Raw genomic sequence first — 27,465 nt, forward strand, 5'->3', positions numbered from 1 at the left:
GGTATGTGTGTGTATGTTTGTAGTTGTGTTTGTATATCAAAATAGGTGATGATGCAAGTTTCTATGAGTTCCAGGGTTTTTACCATTAGTGTTCTGTAATTGTGTTAGACCAGGATTGGTATTGGTTTATCTTCATTGAATGTTTGATATTAGTTATGGGAATGAGTTTTCCTTGATGTACTACGGGCTTTGTTTTAGCTAGCTAGGTAACCATTTGATGATATGAGTTTTATGGTTCTGGTATCGCAGTCTATGTTTCAACTACGTAAATCATCTAATATTTGCAATACTAGGTTTTTGAGATGCATGAGGGTTGTTTGGTATCAAGGGCTCTGTTTGAGCAACATAGATCAAGGAAAACTTGCGATAATCGTGTTTTCAAGTTTGTGTGGTTCCTGGTATCGTGATCTTCATTTTGTTAAACAAAATTTACTACACCATTTGTTTTGCTTTTTTTGGTTGCCAACTTTGTGCGTTTAATTTTTGGGTTAACATTTGCTGTTATTGGTGTTGTCGTGTCTTTATTTTGCACCACCCAAAACCCCCTACCTCCTGTGTTTGCCCTTTTAGTTTCATGTTTTTGCTGCAGTTACAAATTTCATGTGTGTAATAAGTGAAATCATGGTTGTCATGCTGGCTATGCTTAAAATAGGGGCATCCACTCCCTTGATGATGTCATGGGTCAAAACAGATAGGTGGTATTTCAACTTCCAGTTTTACCACTGGGAGAATTCAGTACATGAAAAATGTTGGCCACAAGTAAACAAATGTGAAGTTATCTGTCACATGTAGTACCCAAGTACCCACCACAATGATTCTATCCCCCCCCCCCACAAATAACATTTTTATGTCAGCACCTCTGTACAAAAGTATCATCTGCAGTTTGCCAGAAGACATTTACTTTAAGTTCCTCCAAATCTAGTGCATTCCTCTCAAAGTCTTTCACAAAATAGTTTGTTAGCAGAGAAGAGAAACTATGATGAAAGATCAGAAAGCAACGCACATTAATTTTACTACCAAAAAGTTTAATAGGTAACATAACAAAAGAAAATCACAAATTAACTTACATCTTTTACCTACTTTTCTATACAGCCACTAACATTCTCAGCACATTTCTCCCATTGTAGTACCAGTTTCAATATGCCCTGTAGGTAAAAATCCATTTGGTTGGAGTATAGCCATCTGCAGACTGCTGATTTCACTTCTGCATCTGTCACAACATGTTGACCAACCAGGAATTTCTTCAAGCAACCAAACAGCTGAAAGTCCGATGGTGCAATGTCTGGACTGTATGGTGGACGCTGGAGCACCTCCCACCCATTTGCTCACAAATAGGAGCAGCAACATAGGTACAAGCAATGTCATGAAGTTTGACATGATCAGCATAAATGTTGAGGTGTTTGTCACGAACGACATGATGCAGATTAACCAAAGTTTTAATGTAGCCTACAGCATTCACAGTGGTCCTGTATTCAACAAACTCCACCGAATAACACATCATGTATAGCCAAGAACACTGTCACAACTCTTTCCTAGCAAATTTAGTCACTTTGAATTTTTCTGTACTGGGGAGGCCTGCTTGGTATCAGGTGTGTAGTGGTACGTCCACGGCTCATCATCACTGTTGATTCTTTTCAGAAAGTCATGCCTTTCTGTGGCATAATGCATTAACTGATACAAAATTTTCATCATTTGCTGGCCCTTGTGACTGGTTTGTCACATTCCTAGGCATCCAGTGAGCACTAACATTACAAAATTTCAGCATGTCGTGAATACACCATACCATAGAAATGTTGGGTTTCTAAGATAAGGTTTGTAGTTGCACACACCAGTCATTCAAAATTGCTGCCTCAATGGCTCCAACATTCTGTAAGGACATTCTGGAGGGTTGTAGCTGTTACCAGCCAATGGAAATGTGGCAAATCACTGTTCACATGGCGCTCTTCAAAGAATGCATACCACCTGGAGACATTGCTATGATCCACACAGTAGTCCCCTTACATGTCATGCACATCACTGTGAATTTCACTTGGTTTTCGCCATTTGGCACAGAAATGTTGAACTATACTGTGCTGCTCTTAACAAGTTAATGACAGTAATGTGCAGCATTTTTTGTTTCATTGTTCAGGCTTCTCTCACTAGAGCTGCACATGAAAACAAAATACCCTCTGTAGCACCAAACTTCAAACTGTATTGCCATGAAATTTCAACATTCCAGCTGCAATATGAGAGAAGAAAAAAATTATTGTGCATTACTTTTTGATCCTCCCTCATACTCCTCATGGCAACACTGTGAATTTGTTCAAAGTATTCTCTCTGCAATAAAAAGTAAGTTGAGGAAAGGGTATGATGTAGAAGTGCTATTATAATGGCTTTGAATTTACCACCAAAGAGTGACTACAAATCCATGAGAAGGCCCCAACAAATAGTGAGAAGACATCAAAAATTATTAGTAAATCAATAAATTTTAGTTGTAATGACTTCAGTCAGAAGAACTGCAAATATGATATGAACATTTTCCCACAAAAGGTTTCAGTCAAAGCAAGATATTCAAATAAGTTACACTTTGGTGTGCCAGTTCTGCTCACTGGTCAGGGTGTATACATGGACAAGGAAAAAAATTCCCGGGTTTTTCCCGGATTTCCAGTTGAAACTACACTTCCTCCCAGGTGAAAATAAACTTTTTCCATGTTAAGTGACAGTATACTTTTCCTCGGCACTGTAAAACTTATAAATTCTTTGAATCCAGAATGAGATTTTCACTCTGCAGCGGAGTGTGCGCTGATATGAAACTTCCTGGCAGATTAAAACTGTGTGCCCGACCAAGACTCGAACTCAGGACCTTTGCCTTTCGCGGGCAAGTGCTCTACCATCTGAGCTACCAAAGCACGACTCATGCCCGGTACTCACAGCTTTACTTCTGCCAGTACTTCGTCTCCTACCTTCCAAACTTTACAGAAGCTCTCCTGCGAACCTTGCAGAACTAGCACTCCTGAAAGAAAGGATATTGCGGAGACATGGCTTAGCCACAGCCTGGGGGATGTTTCCAGAATGAGATTTTCACTATGCAGTGAAGTGTGCGCTGATATGAAACTTCCTGGCAGATTAAAACTGTGTGCCCGACCGAGACTCGAACTCGGGACCTTTGCCTTTCGCGGGCAAGTGCTCTACCATCTGAGCTACCAAAGCACGACTCACGCCCGGTACTCACAGCTTTACTTCTGCCAGTACCTCGTCTCCTACCTTGCACTTGCCCGCGAAAGGCAAAGGTCCCGAGTTCGAGTCTCGGTCGGGCACACAGTTTTAATCTGCCAGGAAGTTTCATATCAGCGCACACTCCGCTGCAGAGTGAAAATCTCATTCTGGAAACATCCCCCAGGCTGTGGCTAAGCCATGTCTCCACAATATCCTTTCTTTCAGGAGTGCTAGTTCTGCAAGGTTCGCAGGAGAGCTTCTGTAAAGTTTGGAAGGTAGGAGACGTGATACTGGCAGAAGTCAAGCTGTGAGTACCGGGCGTGAGTCGTGCTTTGGTAGCTCAGATGGTAGAGCACTTGCCCGCGAAAGGCAAAGGTCCCGAGTTTGAGTCTAGGTCGGGCACACAGTTTTAATCTGCCAGGAAGTTTCAATTCTTTGAATGTTTATGGTTTCATACGCTGACGTAGAATTTCCCAGCACTTTAGAAAACTAAACTCAGGGGAGGAAAAAAACACGTTTTGGAAATATTTTTGATGTGCAGCAACATGTACGTTGCATATTTTTGTGTTACGAAGGTATAAATGTGAATTCCACCAAACACCGCTTGTTACTTTCTGAACCACAGAAATCGAGATTGTGATGTGCTTTTCTAAGCCAGTTCTAGCTCATGTCATGTGATGTCACCAGCTGATGTAGTCAGCCAATAGCAAGATCACTCTTATGAAGCACAAACATACAAATAAGAAAAGTTAATGGTTTAAATTAATATACACAAGAAAAACAAAGCTTTCACATATAATATTGGTCTCGAAGATTTATAAACTGCAAGAGAAGCTAAGCTTTCATATATAATGTTGATCTTTCTTGCGTGTGTTACACTTTAAGATACATGATACAAATGTGCCAGTAAACGATGGAAACATCTGATTTCTGGCCTTGAAATTCGTCTAGATGGTCGTCCTCAGAGAGTTTATTTTTAAATGAGAGTCAAAAGCTCTGTGTTTTAAGAAATTCATCGTACATTCTCACACATAAGTCAGTTTGCATAAAAGGAAATTTACTTCGAAAGTAATGCTTTTAAAAACACCATCCGCAATATCTGTGACCTGTTAGAAATTGGTTCGTTTCAGTAGTTGCCAGAGAGCACCAGATAATGGGCGTCACTGTGCTTGCGCAGTTACGATGACGCAGGAAGCCCGCATGTTCGTATGTGTTAAAACATTAAATGATCTTGCATTATGTCATAAAAGAAACAAGACATTAGTGGATACTTCAAGAGCATCGGAATTTCATGAACAATATTAAAATGCAAAATAATAATTGGTATGTCCAGAGTCGGATGTAAATTTTCTTGAGTACCAGTACTGTATTATCTCTTGTTTGGTTCTTTATTATGGCATAATGCCATACGAGCTAGAAGACGGAAAACGTGCACTTGAAATGCAGCGAACAGTTGAAACTAGTCAACAGTGTCAAATTAAACACTTTGTTTCAAATAAATTGACTGCCTCAGTGCAAAAGATTAATAAAAGCCAAATCTCTTTAGCAAACTGACAAAAATAACTTCACTATTCTGCAAGGCAATTAACGCTTGACTGTCAGAAAAGTGGAAACAAAACCTCAAACTAGTAACATATTTTAGCCTTCCGTAACTATGCGAATGTATTTTAATTCATTTGATAGGTCCCGGCCACAGAAATCTGTTTTGTTTTCATTTAATGTGAGAGCAATAAATGACAAGGAAACAGCAAAATCTCTAAATGTAAACACAGGTCACGTGTAGTCTAACCACCTCCCCACTACACCTCAGACTGCTCTGTGGATCAGCCCCAGATCTCCCATATTTCTGAACCGGGGCAATATTAGATAGTGGCGCCCAGCCACACATCTGTAGCTAAACGCGGGAGAAGGTACTACTCATATGCGACTCACTGCATATGCACAAGAGTCCGCCCGCAACTACTCAAACGAAACTATTTTGACACACTTTGGTGTTGGAAGACACTTGTATGAGCACTGTGTTTTGTTGTTGTATATAGCGTATTTATTTTGTGACTTTTTTCGTTTTTTTTTTTTCTCTCGTTCATGTTTTGTTGCTGCAGTATTATTCTGCAGAAGCAGGATACAGTAAAATCACAAAAATTTAATTGAAAACTAAAACAATGAAAAATTCTCAGAATTCTAAAAAATTCCCCGATTTTTCCCAGTTTTTCCTGGATGAAAAAATTCCCGGGTTTTTCCCGGATCTCCCGGGTCATATACACCCTGCTGGTGTAATGTTAGAACTTTATTGTGAGGTGACAAAAGTCATAGGACAGCGATATGCACATTTACAGATGGCAGTAGTATTGCGTACACAAGGTATAAAAGGACAGTGCAGTGGTGAAGCTGTCATTTATACTCACGTGATTCATGTGAAAAGACTTTTGACATGACCATGGCCACAGGATGGGAATTAACGTACTTGAACATGGAATGGTAAGCGGAGCTAGATGCATGGGACATTCCATTTCAGAAATCATTAGAGAATTCAGTATTCTGAGGTCAAGAGTGTGCCAAATTATCTCTCACCATGGACAATGCAGTGGCTGACGACCTACACTCAATGACCTAGAGCAGTGGCAGTTGTGTAGAGTTGTTAGTAGTATCAGACAGGCAACACTGTATGAAACAGTAGGTCAATGGGGGTAAGATTTGGCATTAATAGGCTATGGCAGCAGGCAACCAATGTGAGAGCCTTTGCTAACAGCACAACATTGCCTGCAGTGTCTCTCCTGGGCTTTGTGGCCATATCGGTTGGACCCTAGATCACTGGAAAACTGTGGCTTGGTAACGTAAGTCCTGATTTCAGTTGGAAAGAGCTGACCGTAGGGTACAAGTTGGCGCACACCCCATGAGGCCACAGAACCAAATTGTCAACAAGCTGTTGGTGGTTCCACAATGGTGTGTACTGTTTTTACATGGAATGGACTGGGTCCTGTGGTCCAACTGATCACTGACTACTTGGAGATCACTGACTACTTGGAGATCATTTGTAGCCATTCATGGGGTTCATGTTCCCAAACAACGATGGAATGCACCTTGTCACCAGGCCACAATTGTACTCTTGACTATTCAAGTGAAAGATTTGGCCACCCAGACCGCCTGACATGAATCCCATCGAACATTTATGGGGCACATTCAGGAGGTTGATTCACACACAAAATCCTGAACTGACAACACTTTCACAATTATGGATGGCTATAGAGGTAGCATGGCTTAGTATTTCTGCAGGGAACTTCGAATACTTGTAGAGTTCATGCCATGTCGAGTTGCTGCATTATGTCGGGCGAAGGTGGTCTGACACAATAATAGGAGGTATCCCACAACTTTTAGCACCTCAGTGTATAATCTGTGTGGGACAGAGTTTTGTAGCTTCTTGTGGAACAGATGAAGAAACTCAACAACGCTGAATTTTCTTTCTTCCTTTGCTGCAGGATATTTATCAGTTTTCTGGTAGGTTGGTTCACACAACAGGCTGTAATTCTATTGGTCACAGACTTTACTTGACAACAAAACATTGGTGTTTCCCTCATCCACTGGATAGACATCACACGAGGATATTCTTGTAGCTTGCTTAGTGTAGTCCTTTCCATGGAGGAAATACGCGAGATTTGAAAAATTAAATATTATTATGACTGGCCAAGTAATTATTGTTGAATGCTACAATACACTTCAGAGTGAACATATTCACCAGGTCTCAGTAAATGACAACTGGAACATTCTACCAATCGTTCAGTTCCTCAGTGATAGAAATCTGCTCTTTGATCATGGAGCCATTCTAGAACCACTGTGTGAATGTCCTCATTGAAGTGTCGGCAGAATTGCCAACACTGTTTTTAGAGGAGGCCGAAATGCACGCTATAAGCTCACGCAGGCTGGCGTGAGGTCTGAAACAGGATACGTAATGAATGCTATAAAGAAAAGTACGTAGCTTCTGGAATACTTAACTTTAATCCACATTTGTAGAACATTGCTCTTGATGATACAGAAGTATTATAGCAATTGAATACGGCGCCTTGCTAGGTCGTAGCAAATGTAGCTGAAGGCTATGCTAACTATCGTCTCGGCAAATGAGAGCGTAATTCTCAGTGAACCATGGCTAGCAACGTCGGCTTGTAATCTCCCCACAGAAAATTACCCTCTACCACGCACCAATTAATCATTGTCAATCAAATCATCCACATTTATTCACTTTTGAAAAGTATCTGATCGGATTTTCTAGTAATATATGCGCCGACAGCTCGTCGACGCCAAAGTATTTTCTAGTACGTTTATTCTTTGGAATAACAGAGAGATACATGTATGTATTCTCCATGGTTGTTAGACTGGTAACTAGGACAGCTTCGGAGGTATCTGTTGAAAGATTGACGGGTTTCTAAAAGAGACATATTTGCTTTTCTTCTCGCTAAAGCGAGCTATTAACATTTGTGCCACTAGCGGGTTATTTGAAGAGAGAGAGACTGTAAATGGAAAAGAATTAAGACTTGGAATCAACAGAAATCTGGACATGTAATGGAGATGGATTGAATATACAATTTCCTTCATAAATAAGGATTTGTGACCCCTTTTATTCTGGAGTGAATGAACGAATGAGTTCTTTGTCTGAATCATTGATGATCGCGTTGGCCCTGTAATTAGTGGGGAAGTTTCAGCTATGTCGAAGAGAGCCTGCAATCACCGAGTCTTTGTTAAATCGTCCAAAAAGGGTTCGTACACATCTGGAATTCGAAATCTTTCGTAAAAGGAATGAATTGTTCAAACGATTGATTTTCCCAACTGAATGCAGCGCTTAACAATAATAATAAATGTAAAGATCTCTTACAGCAAGCCAGCCGCTGAATACTAAGACGAAGGGCTCCACCAGAGATTCTATTGGGCTGATTTCACGTAATGAAATATTATGTTTAAAACTGTACATAGATAAAGGAGAGAGATAGAGCGAGCGAATGAAATTGGAGAAAATAGTAATAATCCTCCACTAGTCTAACTTTTCGCCTGTCTTATCACGGATCAGCCTAAAGGCAAAACGGGAGGCCCTTACTGTACTGTATAGATTTATGTATGAAAGTGAAGGGATCTTAAAGGCAACAGATACACGTCTATACAGACAAGACATTACACAAAGTTAGCGGCAAGCTGCATGCATTCATCATTCAGCATCTATTCTTCTTACATTAATACATTATAGGCTGTACAATTGGGGCGAGTGCTAGTACGTCTCTCTAGACCTGCCGTGTGGCGGCGCTCGGTCTGCAATTATTGACAGTGGTGGCAGGCGGGTCTGTCATATACTAGCGGACCGCGGCCGATTTAAATGCTACCACCTAGCAAGTGTGTTGTCTGGCGGTGACACCACACTCATTGTTTGAAAAGCTCTTTCTCCCCTGATGTTAACTATCAGCATCACTCACATTTGTGTGTCTTGAAATTGTTGGCACCATTACACTACGGAAGGACATAATGTTGCATATGGTCGATATACTGCCAGAATTTCTCAGTGAATCTGAGTGCAATTTAGACATTTTGCCCACAAAAAACGTATTGTCCTCTGCACTTTAATTTTGGTGGACACTTCAAGCTGACATGTCATTTCAATTGCACACTGTGGTGCACCTGTTATCCATACTGCAAGAGAACTGTACATTCTGACAGTACATCATGCTTGTCGCATAATGGTCTTAGCAACATGTGTAATTTACTTTCTGAAGCCACCATGCTTTACTTTTCCGAGGAGAAACTCTTGTTAGTGTACATATCACTAATAAAATCAGTTAAAGGCAAGATTCTAGGTGTATGCCTGAAGTTCAATCTACGAGGGCAGTTCAATAAGTAATGCAACACATTTTTTTCTGAAACAGGGGTTGTTTTATTCAGCATTGAAATACACCAAGTTATTCCCCAATCTTTTAGCTACACAACACTATTTTTCAATGTAATCTCCATTCAATGATACGGCCTTACGCCACCTTGAAATGAGGGCCTGTATGCCTGCACGGTACCATTCCACTGGTCCATGTCGGAGCCAACGTCGTACTGCATCAATAACTTCATCATCCGCGTAGTGCCTCCCACGGATTGCGTCCTTCATTGGGCCAAACATATGGAAATCCGACGGTGCGAGATCGGGGCTGTAGGGTGCATGAGGAAGAACAGTCCACTGAAGTTTTGTGAGCTCCTCTTGGGCGCGAAGACTTGTGTGAGGTCTTGCGTTGTCATGAAGAAGGAGAAGTTCGTTCAGATTTTTATGCCTACGAACACGCTGAAGTCGTTTCTTCAATTTCTGAAGAGTAGCACAATACACTTCAGAGTTGATCGTTTGACCATGGGGAAAGACATCGAACAGAATAACCCCTTCAGCGTCCCGCGTCCCCGCCAAAAGAAACTCGATCACTGCCCGTTGTTTGCAACACACATCCGTTACAGACGCCATTTTAACAGCTCCGTACAGCGCTGACACCTGTCGGAAGTCAATGAAACTATACGAGACGAAGCGGGAATGTTTGAAAATATTCCACAAGAAATTTCGGGTTTTTTCAACCATGACTTTACCGGCTGAGGGTATGGCTTTAAACTTTTTCTTGGTAGGGGAGTGGGTGTGGCGCCACTCCATTGATTGCCATTTTGTTTCAGGTTCGAAGTGATGAACCCATGTTTCATCGCCTGTAACAATCTTTGACAAGAAATTGTCACCCTCAGCCACATGACGAGCAAGCAATTCCGCACAGATGGTTCTCCTTTGCTCTTTATGGTGTTCGGTTAGACAACGAGGGACCCAGCAGGAACAAACCTTTGAATATCCCAACTGGTGAAGAATTGTGACAGCACTACCAACAGAGATGTCAAGTTGAGCACTGAGTTGTTTGATGGTGATCCGTCGATCATCTCGAACGAGTGTGTTCACACGCTCCGCCATAGCAGGAGTCACAGCTGTGCACGGCCGGCCCGCACGTGGGAGATCAGACAGTCTTGCTTGACCTTGCGGCGATGATGACACACGCTTTGCCCAACGACTCACCGTGCTTTTGTCCACTGCCAGATCACCGTAGACATTCTGCAAGCGCCTATGAATATCTGAGATGCCCTGGTTTTCCGCCAAAAGAAACTCGATCACTGCCCGTTGTTTGCAACACACATCCATTACAGACACCATTTTAACAGCTCCGTACAGCGCTGCCACCTGTCGGAAGTCAATGAAACTATACGAGACGAAGCGGGAATGTTTGAAAATATTCCACAAGAAATTTCGGGTTTTTTCAACCAAAATTGGCCGAGAAAAAAAATGTGTTGCATTACTTATTCAACTGCCCTCGTAATCTACAATCCCTCTCCTGGGAGAGGGTTGACAAAGTAAACTGGGTCTAGTCAGACTCGGTTCATAAGCAGTCTTCTTTGAGATAATCATCAAAGTTCACCACCTGACAGATCAACATCAACATCACCATAAGATGTTGGTCATTAACATTCCACAGTTAATTTCAAAGTTTTGGACAACATGATGCTATCAGTGCTTGGAAAATGTTTGAACTTCATAGCTATGCCTAGAACCCTGCCTTTACCTGATCGTATTAGTGCTGTTGAAGTAGCAGTTAGTCCTTTTCCCCACGATACAGCAAAAGGAATAAAGCGTGAAATGCTTACAAGAGTTCCTCCTCAGAAGAGTAATATTTCCTCCATGGAAAACATAATACAGTCTACAAGAAGATCCTCGCATGATGGCTCTTCCAGTGGTCAAGGGAAAGCCACTGTTTTGTTGCCACATTAAGTTTACGACCAGAAGAGTTTCAGTCTGTTGAGTGAACCAATGTAACAAAGATTGATAAAGATCCTACAGCAACAGCAAAAAGAATAACTTCAGCATTGTTGAATTTTTCTTCTCTTAAAAAAAAAAAACTCAAGCTCTGTCCCATCCTGGTTATAAGGTCTTCCAAAAGGTCTACCATTATATCCTATGGGGGGCAACATTGACACACTAGAGTATGACAGAACTAGATACTGTGTATTGTTATTGAGATGCTTTGAGGAAAATTCTCACATCATATTTGTAACTCTGTTGACTTTATCAAGAGACTGAGTTTACTATGTCTCATGAATTGGACTTATTAATAATTTTTTTTTTATCTTCTCACTCTTCACTAGGGTTCCCGTTGTGGATTCCATTGTCACCCATTAAAACCAATATAACAGTGCTCTTCCATAATGCCTTTTCCATAACTTAATTTTTTATTGAAGAGTGAGTAATTAGAACAAATTTATGATGTTTCCATGGGTAGACCTCTCTCTCCTCTGGCACAAAACTTTCTCATGGAAGACTTCAAGGAGAAGGCTCTCCATCTAACATAACTTAAACCAGAAGTCTTCTGGCATATGTACATGATAGTTTTGTAGTGTGGTCCCACAGTGAAGAAGAGCTGGTACCATTTTTACATAATCTAAATTCAATCCTTGAAAACATCTAATTTATAGTGGAAATTGGAAAAGGTGGCTACCCTTTCTAGATGTCTCAGTCAGAAAGTGTATCAGTCATTCCATTTACTGCATGACTATATGTGGACTTATATTTGCAGACATCAAACTGCCACCACCTTTCTCAACTTATGGGCGAACCTTGCAAAAGAGCTGGAACACTTACAATCTGCTTTCAAAGGTAATGGATGTTAACTGCATCTGATCAGCACAGCTTTAAAGAGGGGGGAAGCCATGACCATTTGCAAGATCAAGAGGAGAAGGAGCTGTTCCAATGACTCTGGAGTGTCCCCCTCATATGTTGGAAATATTTCATAGAAATAAGGCAGAATCCTACAGAAACACGTTAAAGTAAAATCTGGCCACATACAAAAAGCTTTCCTCTGCTCTTCTCAGCTCAGCAAAGGATGGGCTGGGGTAGATCACATTCACTGTATGTGAAAGGTGCATGGGGCACAATTTCCATTCTCACCTTTCTCAGCACAAGAAGTCAGCCACAGCTGGGCATTCTATCTCTACAGAACATCTAAAGATTAAGCTGCCATGGAAATATTGGTCTTGAAAAGATCCTTCTGGGATACAGTTATTAAAGAATCTTTGGAAATATGTTTGGCAGACAGTCTCATTAATCGAGATGGTGGCTTTTGACTGGTAAGCTGAGGGAGACAGTGATTTATTTAATGCCTTCACAAAAAAATTGCGACTAATGACACATCTAATGACAGTTCACTTTTTTATGTTAACACGTGAATTTTAACTCAGCTGGCTCGCAACTCAACAGAGGGCAGACACCTAATATCACCATCACACAAGCAAGTGTATGCCGCAGATAGAGCAATATTTGACTGCAGGCACTAAACTTGATTAAGCATGCATGTACCATGGAAACCTATGCACAGCTGCTTCTGCACCAATTTTTGGTGTAAATGTAGGGACGTGAACTAGTAGTCTTCAGTGGCAAACACTAACCTGATGATCCCTGATGGTTGTCAGCTGAAATACCAATGTCATCCAGCTGCAATCCCAGAACCTCGTGGAAAATTTTGTGGCTGTTTGTTTCTTAGTGTCAGACATATTAAATCTCAAGAGTGTAAACAATATTTGGAGTATCATTTATAATAATTAATTAATAAAATAATTGTAACTGTAAAATAAGTGAATCTACAGCATGTCTAAAAACTACCATTTGCCAGTCCTGGGAATATTCAAAACCATTTGATGCTTAATGAATTAATTATTATTATTATTATTATTATTATTATTCCAATTCTGCCGGTTGTGAAACAGTTTATTTCAGATGCATCTATTCTGGAGTTTTAACTTTAACTTCCAACTAATATCCTATCACTCATTTTCTGTGAGCTGCCTTCCTTTCCTTGAGCCATTTATTGCCAATTTCCAACTTTTCCTTTCCTATGAAGTGCTAGTGTATTCCAAGTTCTTTCTGAAAAGGCCTCATTCCTGCATGTCTTTGTTTCTGTTCTCGCTCAGTGAATAGGGTATTTTTTCTTCAAAATAAATAAATAAAATAAAAATATGTACATGCCTGCTTGCACAGTCCTGGTTCAATAGTATTCTGTATCACCGAATGTGATCCTCCTCCACACTGTTTCACATGAATGTACAGGTTGTTGCTAAACTGTCATCTATACTCACAATTCTATCTTAATAGGCCTAAGATCTTTAACATCTTTCTTTCCTCAGCTTTTACCACTATGTTTCTGATCTTCACACACTATATCAATGTATGCATTTATATTTCAAGTTGTCAAGTCTCTCTGTAAAACAGTGTATAAAGCATAAGTTTGTTTTTGCAACAAAAAAATGATTATTTCTGACCTTTACTATTTATATCAATGCATGCACTTATGTATGTTACCTAAACCTTCATATACGTGAACTAAAACCTATGACAATGTCTGAAAACTGATTTTTATATGAACAGCAAACAAACAAACATTTCCCATTAATCACAAAGCATTCTACTGTGTACAGAGCCTATAGTCAAACTATTGCACGTTGCCATAGTTTGGCATTAAACTGCACAGGTCATTTGTTGTAAAACCAGACACCTCTAAACAGCTGTTACACCACTTCCCTCTTGTTGATCCTTTATATGAAGACTTCTTTTTCAGCAATGTTAAGTTCTATCCTTTTTTCTGTGTACTTAACCTTCTCTGCCCAGCTCATTTTTTCCTGACATCGTTCCAGCTCTCTGAGCACAGGCTTGATGTTGCTCATAAACTCTACTTTTGAATAAGGTCTGGTGGCCAGCCTTGGATTTTGATTTATCATCATCATTACTATTAAACATTGGAAAATCCAGGATGAAATAATGACAATATTATGAAAAGAATAGCTGCTGCTCACCATATAGTGGAGATATCAAGCCGCAACTCACACGCATGTGACAATAGCCTCTGGCTGCCAAGGCCTGACTGCGAGCAGCAGTGCATGATGGGAGAATCTACAGGGTGGTGAGGGTACAGAGGACCTGGGTTGGGGAGGGGGAGGAATGCAAGGTAAGGGTGTGGGAACATACCGGGACAAGGTGCAAAGAGGGTAGGGCAGCTAGGTGCAGTCAGGAGGTTAGACGGAGGTTGGAGGAGGGGAGGGGAGCAGCAGAAACGGAGAGAAATAAAGAGACTGTCGGTGCATTGGTGGAATATACGGCAGTGTAGTGCTGAAATGGGAACAGGAGAAGGGCTAGGTGGGTAAGGAATAATGACAAACGAAGGTTGAGGCCAGGAGGGTTACAGGAATGTAGGATATACTGCAGCAAGAGTTCCCACCTGTGCAATTCAGAAAAGCTGGTGTTGGTGGAAAGGATCCTGATGTCACAGCCTGTGCTGCTCACGATCTGGCCTCAGCAGCCAGAGACTGTGGTCACGCATTTGTGAGTTGCGTTTGCGCACGAGTGAGTGTGTGTGTGTGTGTGTGTGTGTGTGTGTGTGTGTGTGTGTGTTTTGTTTAATTCCAATGAAGGGCACTTTGGCCAAAAGCTTACTAGCTGACAACCTTTTTGTTGTGCTTATCTGTATTTCAGCATCTCCGCTACATGGTGAGTAGCAGCTATTCTTTTCATACAATTAATAATAATAATAATAATAATAATAATAAAATGTGTGTTGTTGTTGTTATTATTTTGCTCACCTAAAATGTCCACACATTCTTTCATCATACATTGTCCTAAGGTATTAACATCAAGCACGCCAGAATATCATAAAACTGTGGCCCATAGCACCTGAAGGTTGTCTCCATTGTTTAATGGTAAGAAACATGTATGTAAGCTTGTTTGTAGTTCTGCCACACATTAACCAAACATGTCAAAAGTATGATGATAAATCTCATTACTCACTGTTGCAAATTCTCCACATCATTCAGATCATATTAATGTATTTGTGATGGGCAAGGTTTGAAACTGTGCCATTTGGCCATTATGTTAAGTCTTTGCAACTTTAATTGAATTATAATGCAAAAGAAGATGTTTCTAGATCCTCTCTGAGTTCTTATGCCATCTGTTTTCCATGGTCAACACCTTGGGCACTAATGCTCTCCATAAATGTAAACCACTGGCAGTCTTCTATAAACCTGCTCAACAAACTTGCCTTGCTAAAAGTCTTTTGCTTTGTATCAACTGCATAGCTTACAACACACTAACATTTTCTAGAGCGCACACATGATTAGTATTACAATCTCACAAGGATGTTGTTTTTCAGACATACTATGATGTTTGATTTTTTCTTTGATATATCCTCCAAAAAAACAAGTGAGAACTTGGGAATCCACTTTAGTAGGAACTTCTGAAGACAGGCTACAACTAGCAGTGTACTTCACAATTTGTGCCTTTCTGTGGTCTTACTATTGTCACTCTTTGAAACATTGTCTTTAACTGCTGAGGGTTTGTGACACTAGATATCACCAAATTGCACAACATACAATAGAAATTGCCAGTACTGAAGTCATCCAGATTATTTGCTAGAGTGAACAATGACTTGGCAGACCTGACATATAAACTCTGGTATTGTAAACACAGTACATCTTGTTTATTAAATGTGATGTTGTGCCATATTAAACAGAAGTTACCCAGTACTGAGTTTTATTCAGTTGTCAATAACTAGTCATTGGTGGTCACATGATGAAGCAGTTATTGTTCAGTTGTAGCTTTAGATGCTAGCCGGTGCTAAGCAACTACACCAAGTCTGTCAATTTTCATCATGGGCAGAACATAGTTAACATTTCCCTTGGGGAAAAATTCCTAGTACATCTCAACTGCATAGTTTACAGAAAACTAACTTCTTCTACAGCACAAATATCTCTTTCAATAATATCTTTAATGGGCATGCGGCTTTCTTGATCAGCCACTAGCACCAATTTAATTTCAACAAAAGCTGCTTGTCAGAAACAACAAATCAGGAGCACAGATGAGGTGTTTTGAAGGATATAATATCATTCCTAGTCTTATACCTCATAAAGGTATAGCGTAACTTAAATTTATGTATATCTGTATCTTCCTAGTCAAGAACATATGGTGGCTCATAAGTTTCTGTTACTTATATACACCTTCAGTATCATAAATTCTATGTAATCATGTACAAACAATAATTTGTAAAACTAAACTCATTCAATTTCCTGTGAACTGTCTATGTATGGGTCTATAGAGCTCGAAATAAATAAATAAATAAAACTGGATGCTCATCATTGTGCTTAAATGACCAATTAAATGCCGATCCCAAGAGTATGGCTATTTGCAATCACCAAATATGGTCTTCCACAACACAACATAATATGCTGTTGCAGGTAAGAAAAGTTTACAATGAAGTCGCATCAGGTAGTATTATTTTGATAACCATTCGTATTTAAGTTTGTTTCACTGAAGCAGCACAAGTCAATGAATTATTTTTAAGTTTTACAGAAGACACTTGCCCATAAAAAGAGAGAGAAACCTACTATGACATTCATTCTGATGTAAAGTAAAGGCAAAATAAATCTGAGAGTAAATGATAGTTGGGTACTGTTCTATATGCCAGTCAAACTGGGACATTATATCTGAATTTAAATCTGACAGCACCCTCTACTAATACACTAATGTGTATTACTAAAACCTTTCCGTTACACTCTTTTTATATTATTTTTCTCTTTTTCCGAGAGCAATATTTGTTTTCTTTTCTCATCTTTTCCTTATTCTATCCTTCCCTTCTGAACTGAACTCAAAACAAGTTCACCTTTTCAGCATTCTCCTACACTAATGTGGTATTGTTGACATAAGAAATATTACATTTGTGAAAGATAATGACTTCATTGAATACTGTGGTTTTCACATTTATGAAAGGTGTTTCTCAAACAAGAATATAGCCCACAGGATTATAAGATATCTCTTAGAAATATGTCTACATTATGCAGAATTGCATCTCTCCCCATATAGCTCAATCTATACAACTTTAATTCATTTCTCACGACATTAAGAGTTACACGTCACAAAACTTAACACACACACAGTTCCCAAATATTCCACAATCATCAGGGCTCTCCTTGTTGCATTGTCTCAGAACTCGTCCAACAAATTTTGCTGTAGACTTTGCTAACTAAATTTATGTGGACAGTCAGCCTCAAATAAATGAAAATAGTCTGCACTAGCAGACTATATTCACTCATTGTGTATAAGTACATAAATAACTGACTGACACAAAATGCTTCCCTTATTTTTGCATTATTAGTATATCAAATCTCAGAAAAAGTAGTAAATTATGAATGAAATAAAATTCGGCTTCAAACTGCACCAGACAGATACCGTTCTGAAAGATAATATACAAAAAGAGAGTTCACAATTGCAGCTGACATTTAATACACATCTATTTTGAAACTTAAATGATCAACAAGCAACAAAATGAATTATCTTTATCACCCAAAGGAGCTCTTGCCACAATTACTCCACATTTTCCCTATGGAGTTAATGATAAATATGTGACTTCACAGACAAGCTGACACACATTTCATTTGATTTTCCAGGCTTTTTATCCTTTTTTCTACCCTACACACCAATGTTGCTATGATATCATTGTAGTCATTAATTTTTATCCCCTATCTAATAATTATCTTTCATTTCCATATAATATTCCACAAATCCAAGTTCAAAGGATAACCTGTATGGATGTGGTTGTCACAGACTAATTTATCAGAGAGAAAGAGCTGCACTTATGTGATATTAATAAAACACATTTTGATTTATTTTGTTGGTACTTATGAGGACTTCAAAAACAAATTACTAGTGCAAACACCTGATATGTCTGTACTCCATATTCCTAAATAAATTCACCATTTCACTTCAAAGGAACATTAATACTCTAGAGCACTAAATACTGAAATCTATTTATGCATATCATTTGTGATCTCACACTTCTGCAAAATACATGTTTTGATGAAGGTCTGTCAATTGTACCGGGTGGTTATAATAAAGCTTTCACTATTTAACACATTATAACATAAAAACTAATAACTTTTCAAGTACCAAACTTGGTAGCATTAATGCCCAGAGCAGAAGGTGCACAATTTCTGTGCATCACAGTGCCACTGTCCAGTTCCAACTATAACCACTAGGTGCCGTGATCAGTCATTGTGATTCATACTCTCACGCACCTGACCAGTCACAGTGCACTTGTTGACATGTCAACATGAGCTTGGACAAAAGGAGCACGGCATTATTGGTGAAGCTCTGTTATCAAAACAACAGTAATGCTGCAGCTGCACTTCAAGAATATCACCGGATGAAAGGATTACGGAAGTGTCTTTTTTCTCCACCTGTCATGTGGAGTGTGATGAAGAAGTTTGAATCAACTGGAGAACTGGGCGTTGCTCCGGGAAAAGGCCAATGACCAGTTGCACCACAGGTGGTTGATGAAATCACTGTTGCCATGGCAATGCTGCGCGCAATTCCCGATCGTCAAGCAGTGCGCTTGCTGTGTCACAACAGTTGAACATCCATGATCCACTGTATGGAAGGTGCTTCGAAACACTCTCAAATAGTATCTGGACAAGATCCATATGATATGGCAGCTTGCACCACAGGATGCACAACAACATGTTGATTTCACTCTCCACTTTCTTACAAAGATTGAAGTTGGTGACGGCTGGCCCTGGACCATCCCATGGACAGACGGAGCTCATTTTTCTCTGACAGGTGAGGTGAACACACAGAATTGCCGACTGTGGGGATCTTCACCTCCAGTCACTGTGCATGAAGTTCCTCTGAATGGTGAAAGTGTCACCGTATGGTGTGGCTTCACAGCTACATTCATCACTGGCCCATTCTTTTTTGAACAGTTGGTGCTCGAAGACCAAAGACATGCAGTGTGACATGCTAGCATTACTGTGATGTGCTTCGCCAGAATGTCATACCCGCCTTACAGGGGAGAGACATATTGAACTCTACAGTGGGGCCCCACCGCACATTGCTCATGAAGTTCACCTGCTTCTCTGAAACACATTTGGAAATGATCGAATTATCAGCCAATCAGTTTAAAATTTTTGGCCAGCTTGATCACCTGACCTCACTCCCTGTGATTTTTGGTTTAGGGGGTACCTGAAGGGTGGGGTTTACCAGGGGAACATTCACAAATGTGCTGATCTGAAGCACAGCATAACAAGAGAGGTAGCCAGCATACCTACAAACATGCTTAGTTCGTCTGTGCAAAATGCATTCCTGTGCTTTCACACTCTTCTGACACTGATGGATGCCATATTGAGCCCCTTTTGTAGCAGTAATGGTAATGGTGTATAATGGTAAGATGTACCATAGCAGCACATAAAAGTGTTTCAACTGAAATGATTCTGCAGTTTTCTCTTTCCCATGTCCTTGACATTAATGCTACCAAGTTTGGTACTCATACAGTAATTAGTTTCCATGTTATAATGTGTTAAACAAGGGAAGTTCAATTACACCCACCCGGTATACTGCATAAATATTCCATCAGATCTCACTGAGATTAATATCCACAAACAGTAAGTAAATAGTAACCTTTGGCTAATGGATTAATTAGTCATAAGTAGAGTCATTCATGTCAAACAAATACCCGAGACAACAATATGTGAGTAAATAAAATGTAAAACAGCACAGTTAAGACATAAGTTTAACAAATGTCATAGTTATGTCAGAGTTCAGTTTTGTTACAATACCTATGTCTTACAATGGAGTACTGCTTGGGTTAGTGGGGGCACATTACAATGGATTAATTGAAGATGACAACAAACGCAGACACTGGGAGAAATAAATCAAATGTTTCATGAAAACCTACTCAGAAAATTTCAAGAATCTGTTCAATTTTTTCCAGTATACAGATATAGAGATTTGACAAAAAAGCAAGTTCATTACTTGCATGAATGCAATGAAATGCAAATCGAAAACTTTCATCTCATACAAACCTGCATAGCTAGCGTAGTCCACGCTGGGAGGCTGGTACATGTCCCATCGCTTGCGACTTGGTGACTCTATTCCCTCACTATCTGAGTCACTTACTTCCCGAGGATATTCATAAACACAATGATATTTTTGCTTTTTAAATGATACATTTTTCTTCTGCTCCTGAAAATTTAAGAAAATAGAAATGCCTTAGTTCTAAATAAAATGTTCCTCTGATACCATTTCAGTAAATAACACAAAATTAGTTAGTTAATAATAAAACCACTAACTTACATTATATACAGGACTGTGTAACAATGGAACTAATTTTTATATAAGAGAAAAATTATTCCTGTATGTGTATTAAAATATTTTGCTGTATAAACACACTTTCTTGCTGCACCTTCAGTCTACTGTACATATGGGAAAATGAACAATTCACTTATAGCTGACTGATATGTGGAGCAAACACACAGAATGAAACAAAGTATATTCCACTAGCTCCTTCACTCCTGGGTAAACTATTTCTCTTTTCCAGTCCCCTCCCCCCAGTTCTAAGGGACACAATGAACATTTACACACTGTTACCTGGGTAGAAGAGAAGAAAGAAGGGTGGAGGTGGTTCACAGAGGTAGTGGTAACATGATGATTACATAAAATGGGCATTCTCCATCTCTCAGATGTTTCCATGAAAAAACTTCTGTTGATATCAAACATAAGACCCACCAACTGTCACAAATTCTACTTCAAGTCCCACTTACCCCAAGGGTACCACATTTTCAATGGAGAGCATGGATACCAAAATATGCTGATAAACTTATCAGTCACTAAAGAAATACAATGTCCTGTCAGCTAGTCCTGGAAAAGATTTACTGTGACATTTCCCTCTTAAAGATACCAAACCTATTCCCTTCGAAAACTGGACCCTGTGGAGTACTCCCCTTATCATGTGTGCTTTGACTATCTCTTGCCATGTCAGAATATAAACCCTGCAGTCATCCCCAATGTAATACTCTGGCATCTATCAATCTACAAAATATCTTGATCTACCTCTATGTGACCGCTACCTCCATTCAGCCATTCTCTTGTGGAGGATCTAGTTACAAAATCTGTCACTTCCGCTCGTCCATCACATCATACAACATTTTAGTCACAAGTATTTCCTATCCAAACAAGGGTACAGCTACACATGAAATTCCAGCTGTGCTGCATTTACTATTCATTGATCTAACCATCTGTCTTCTTACATGAATAGCCAATGCCAGACTGTCCCCAATGACGAATTTGATCACCCACTTGCAGAACACACTGCAGGCTCCACACTAGTTACTTGAACAACGTCTTCAATACCGTATTTACTCGAATCTAAGCCGCACTTTTTTTCCAGTTTTTGTAATCCAAAAAACTGCCTGCCACTTAGAATTGAGTGCAAAGTAAGCGGAAGTTCTGAAAAATGTTGGTAGGTGCCGCCACAACTAACTTCTGCCGTCGAATATATGAGCGCTACACAGGCATGCTTTGCAGACACAATGATAAATATTGGCACCAAAACCTCTGCATCTGCAAATAAATTAAAAGAAAAGGTAGAAGAATGTAAACATAATGCCGTATATTCTTTTGTGTTTGCTGCTATCTCATTTAAATCCTGTCTGCCTAATAAGCTACAAAACTAGAGTCAGACAACAGCAAACACGGAAGAATATACATATTATGTCATGTTTATATTTGTATAATTCTTATGCTGAATAGTGATAGTCAGAAATGAAGATCTAAGATGACTCTAATTTCTGTACAGAATGTAATGTACTAAAGAGGCGCCTGCAAAGATTTTCAAACGGAGAAAATTTTTCGCTAAACTCTCATTCAGAACATCTTCTATCATATGCAGTATATTATTTTGTTCTTGTTGATCATTATCAAAGAAAGCAGCAGTGTAAGTAACAACAAATAACAGTCTCTTGCCTTTGTTTCGCTTATGAGACAATTCCTCTTTTTTTTTTTTTTTTTTTTTTTTTTTTTTTTGTAAGTGGCGGAAAAACAATGCATGACACAGTACAATAATGCAGTTTCAGCTTAGAGTGACATAAACACCTATAACAAAGAGAACGGCACTTATCAGATCAAAGCACAATAAGCAATCGATTCAAACCAGACGAAGCACATGAAAAAGGAAGGGTACCTGTATAAATATGGATGGAGCACCTGACACATAGCAATGGCTACTTGGTAAATCTTAACTGTTAAGCTTACAACTCGAACCAAGCTACTGTAGCTGTATCTTCATCCACTCGACCTAAATTGTGTCTCATGTTACAATGGACCAACTTTGTTTCAATTTGGAGGTGCGGTCTAAGACTTTTCTCTCGTCTTGAATTTCAAGTCTCAAATTCCAGGTGCAGCTTAGGATTCGGGAAAATTTTTTTTCCTTGATTTCGAGTCTCATTTTTCAGGTGTGGCTTAGATTTGAGTGCGGCTTAGATTCGAGTAAATACGGTATCTGTCCCACATGGCTGTTCTGAACTGCTTGAATGGGAATGTCCTTTCAGCACATTCTCTGTTCTGGTAATCCCCCTGACTTAATTCTCTGCCACCCTCCATTCTCTACTCTTCCCTTACTGGTTTCCTCCTATAACCCTTTCTTCTCTTATAATTTTTCATCCTACTTTTTTCTCATCTTTGTACCTTTCTCCTCCCACACCCTGCCTGTATCTCACATGATCCACTCCTCCCCTCTCTCTTCAGCTCTGTAGTTATTGATCTTTCTCATATTTAATCCCAATTTTGTATCTGCCACAGAGTGTCATCGGTCTTCTCCTATGCTACACCAATCTATCTGGACAACCATTCATGAAGAGTGGCCTTCATCCTAATCAGAAAGGAAATGAGTGTCATATAAGGCAATATGAAGAAGCCATCACTACGTTTGACGTGCCACTCGACATTGCTGAGTATTGGACTGTTTTCTCAGTCACTTTTTATATTCTATACAGGACTTTTCATTATTGTAATTATGTGCAGATCAGTGTTCAAGCCATAAAGCATACTGTGTTTAAGTTACAGATAGTTCTATCATATAGAACTGAATTAGAGTACCATATGTTCTGGCTTTGGTAATATCTCTTTCAGCTTAACTGTTTATTTGCTTTTGGGCTTATGAAAATTTTCTGAAGTTAGTGAATCTTAAACTTTTAAAAACTGTACCTCTTTTTCAGGGATCTATAATTATAAAAGGACTCCGGATTACAAGACGTTCACAAGTGAATATGGAAATAAAGTGACTCAGTCTTTCTCTCCTCAAGTGTCTTTTTCAAGAACAGGGGGAGGAAGCAAGGGGGTATATTTCCAGGGAGATGAATAAGCCATAAGAGAGAACCTGTAGTCACAGACAAAAGAAGAAAGTATTACATTACCTGCCATGAAAACATCTTACATCATAACAAAATCAAATGAGTTCACTTATTATGAAAAGCTATCTGGTGAACTACCACAGGTTAAACGTGGCACTGCAGTGCAAAAAGTATCAGCTATATTAGATGATCTGTTGCATGTTCAACAATAGGTTGCACACATGCCAAATGAAAAATTCACTTAACATGCAAATACAAAGTGGTTTAGGAAAATCTAGTCCTGTACCAATGCTACTGCATGCATCTACAGGAAATAGCTGCAGAGACACTGAATGAAATAGTCAGGTGCAACAGTGCATGGTGCCATGATGAAGTATGGCTTATCATTACCACACTGTGTGTATCACAAAATAGTAATGCAGGTATCTCAAAAGCTGCATCACCACTCACCTTATAGAAGAAGCAACTAAATTTTGAAACTTACAATGAACTAATTCTATCTCAACCACTCTAAGTGGACAAAAGTGTGTAAATACAGGAAATGAAGATCTAAATCCCATTTTTCATTCTCTCTTCATCTACTGCACGCCAAGCAAAAAAATGGCTGGTGTTTTAGCCTCTTGAATGTTATAGTTCTATCAAAATTTAGATGTTAAGGAAGTAATATGTTTATTACAAGTATTACACAAATACTTCCGCCTAAATTGTTATCTCCTCCAGTCAATAAACTAATCAGTGAAAGAAAATACACTCTATTAAGATGCAGTAACTACCAACCAATGTTGCTGACATTAGCACATTTAATTAGCTGGACATCAGGCATTTATTAAGAATGGATAAAAAGTTAACAAATCCTAAATAGCATTTAAAAAGGCTCATTTGGATAATAATAATGTTAATCATGAAGAATAGCAACAGAAATATTTGTGTGTGAATCACATAATACTTTTTGATCTGTCTGAGTCGATCAATCTATTCTGGCATACAATTCATATAAAACCTAAGATGATGAATGAACTGGAAACTTCCAATCTCCTCCACCCACAATCCCACTACCTCTGGCTACAACATACTCTTCCCACACAAAAGTTGTAATAGCTCATCTCACACATACAAAAATTCATTTATCTCATAAAATATGACAGTTCAAAGTAAAATATTTGCAAATGAGGACACATTGAAATAAATAGGGCCTTAAACATTAGCTTCACGGCCTGTTTTTACCAGTGAAATGAAACTTTTGCAAATACGCAACCATTACGGCCAAATCTTCTGTTTTGTTACAAAATAGAATCTAAAATTCTTTATGTTTTTTCTTACTTTTGATCGAAGTTAAATTTTCTGTCCTTCACATCAAATTACAAAACCCACAAATAACATAACATAAAAATAAAATAAAAATAAATAATAATAACAATAATATTAATAATAATAAAATAAAAAATAAATTACATATGTTGTCTGTAACTGTTGATGAACCACTGGCCAGTAAAAACAAATTTTCTTAAGAGAAAAACTGCTTTATAATACAGTACTTACAGATAATTCATCATCTTCCTATCCAATGCAGCATGAATAAATTTTAAAAACTAGTAACCATTTTAAAAAGTACATTTTTTTTGTAAAAGACAGCATGCAAAAACATACTATTTTCTTTTTACAAACTGTACACCACATAATTTGTTGCATATTTGTACATAGACTATATAAAGACTGTAAGTGTAAAAGTAACTGTGAATACCACATGTAGAATTAAAAGCATTCTCAGTGAATTAAGGTCTTGACATCTTGTGTCTTCTAACAATGCGATATACTGAAATGCTGTAATGTTATCAATATCTGCTTTCCTCATTTTCACATTAAGCATGTAAAATACAAGGGTGTGCTGAAAACTAATTCCTCCAAATATTTTATTCTGTTCTCAATACAGGTCGAGGTGTTACATGTCATGCATTTTACTCAGTCAACTTTCCTGATGCAACCCTGTGCTGCTAGAAGGTTCTGAATCATAGTATGTAACGTAACTATGTCAGTGCATGAGAAACAGCAGGCTTTAATCGAGTTCCTAAATACATGAATTTCAAAAGTTCATCAACACATGGAGCATCCTCTCCTTCAGCATGACAATTTCAGACCGCACACCCACTCTATGACATCTGCAACAATATGATGCCTTGGGTAACTGTCATCAATCATCATCTGTATACTCATGACTTGGCCGCACCCACTTCTCATCTGTTTCCAGAACTTAAAGGACACCTTCAAGGACTTCACTTTGATAGTAATGATGCAATGCAAGCAGAGGTGAGGGTATAGTTCCATCAGAAAAGCAAACAATTCTACAATAATAGAGTCAACAAACTGGTCTTTTACTGGGAGACATTTAAATCAATGGAAAATCCAGGATGGAATGTAACAATATTATAAGAAGAAAGTTGCCACTCACCATATAATGGAGATGCTGAGTCGCAGATAAGCACAACAAAAAGAGTTTCACACTTAAAGCTTTCAGCCATTGGCCTTCGTCACCAATAGACACGCACACGCATGCGCGCGCACAAGCGGGCGCGTGTGCACACACGCACACAAGCACGAGCGAACACGCGCATGCGCGCGCGCCACACACACACACACACACACACACACACACACACACACGCAAATGCAACTCACACGCATTATTGCAGTCTCAAGCAACTGCAACCACACTGCCAGCAGCAGTACCAGTGCATGATGGGAATGGCGAGTGGGTGGGCGTAAGTCTGGGTGTGGTGGTGGAATGAGGAATGTCTAGTGCTGGAATGGGAGCAGGGAAGGGGCTGGATGGGCGAGCACAGCGACTAATGAAGGTTGAGGCCAGGAGGGTTACGGGAACAGAGGATGTATTGCAGGGAAAGTTCCCACCTGCGCAGTTCAGAAAAGCTGGTGTTGGTGTGAAGGATCCATATGGCACAGGCTGTGAAGCAGTCATTGAGAAGAGGGGTATCATGTTTGGCAGCGTGTTCAGCAACAGAGTGGTCCACTTCTTTCTTGACCACAGTTGGTTGGTGGCCATTAATGCGGACAGACAGCTTGTTGGATGTCATGCCTACATATAATGCAACACAGTGATTGCAGCTTAGCTTGTAGACCACTTGACAGGTTTTACAGGTAGGCCTGCCTTTGATGGGATAAGTGATGTTAGTGACTGGACTGGAGTAGGTGGTGGTGGGGGGACGTATGGGACAGGTCTTGCATCTAGGTCTGAGGTATGAGCCATGAGGTAAGGGGTTTATAAAGCAACAAGAGAAACACAGGAAAGAAGTAAGGTCTTACAAGCCTTTTTGTTGTGACTCAGCATCTCTATTATATGAAGAGTAGCAACTTTCCTCCTCATAATATTGTTACATTCCATCCTGATTTTCCATTGTTTGATTTTTGTCTGATGTTACTGTATTTCACAGTGAAAATTCTTACTTTGGCAATTACATGTATACATTTTGGAGGATTTTAAAGTCTGACATGTGTTGAAGCAAAATCTTTTGCAGTACCACTTCAAAATGGCCCAAAGGCTGATACTGCAATTGTGAAATAAATAAATTCCACAGTTAATGACAAATATGATGTCCTTTAAGTAATTCTGCATGACTGTGGATCCCACCTTGAGAAGCTAATCAGTTGAAACTTTTAGCTTAGGACAGGAGCATGTAGTAGAACTATGGCCGAAGTTTAAAGGTTTTTTAAACCCTGCACTGAATAGATATGCACGCAGTAGAAGAGTTCATGATGGAAGGGACCCTCCATGGTATATTATTACTGTAAAGAAACTCCTACAGAAAGAAACTCCTAAAGGAAACGAGACTACTGCATAATGGATGTAAAATGAGGCAAAGGACTATAGATAGAGAGATGCTGAGAAAAAAAGTGTTTGGTTCTGAAGAGAGAATTGTGTGAAGCCCTCAATGACTACACTAGCAGAATTTTGTCAAAGGTCTTCCACAAAACTGAGAGAAATTCTGCCTGTAAGTGAGAGATGTGACTTGT

The 27,465-nt window shown here is 39.3% G+C and overlaps 1 protein-coding gene across 1 annotated transcript in view; it reads right to left on the minus strand.

Annotated features, from left to right (window-relative positions):
* LOC126158234 (uncharacterized) overlaps positions 1–27,465 on the minus strand; it is a 679,797-nt gene that overhangs the window by 29,060 nt on the left and 623,272 nt on the right. Inside the window, exon 13 of the mRNA XM_049916428.1 lies at positions 20,119–20,278. Within this exon, the coding sequence (XP_049772385.1) occupies positions 20,119–20,278 (160 nt within the window). The remainder of the gene's footprint in view (positions 1–20,118; positions 20,279–27,465) is intronic.

Source organism: Schistocerca cancellata, chromosome 2 (assembly GCF_023864275.1).
Source record: "Schistocerca cancellata isolate TAMUIC-IGC-003103 chromosome 2, iqSchCanc2.1, whole genome shotgun sequence".
Taxonomy (NCBI): Eukaryota; Metazoa; Arthropoda; class Insecta; order Orthoptera; family Acrididae; genus Schistocerca; species Schistocerca cancellata.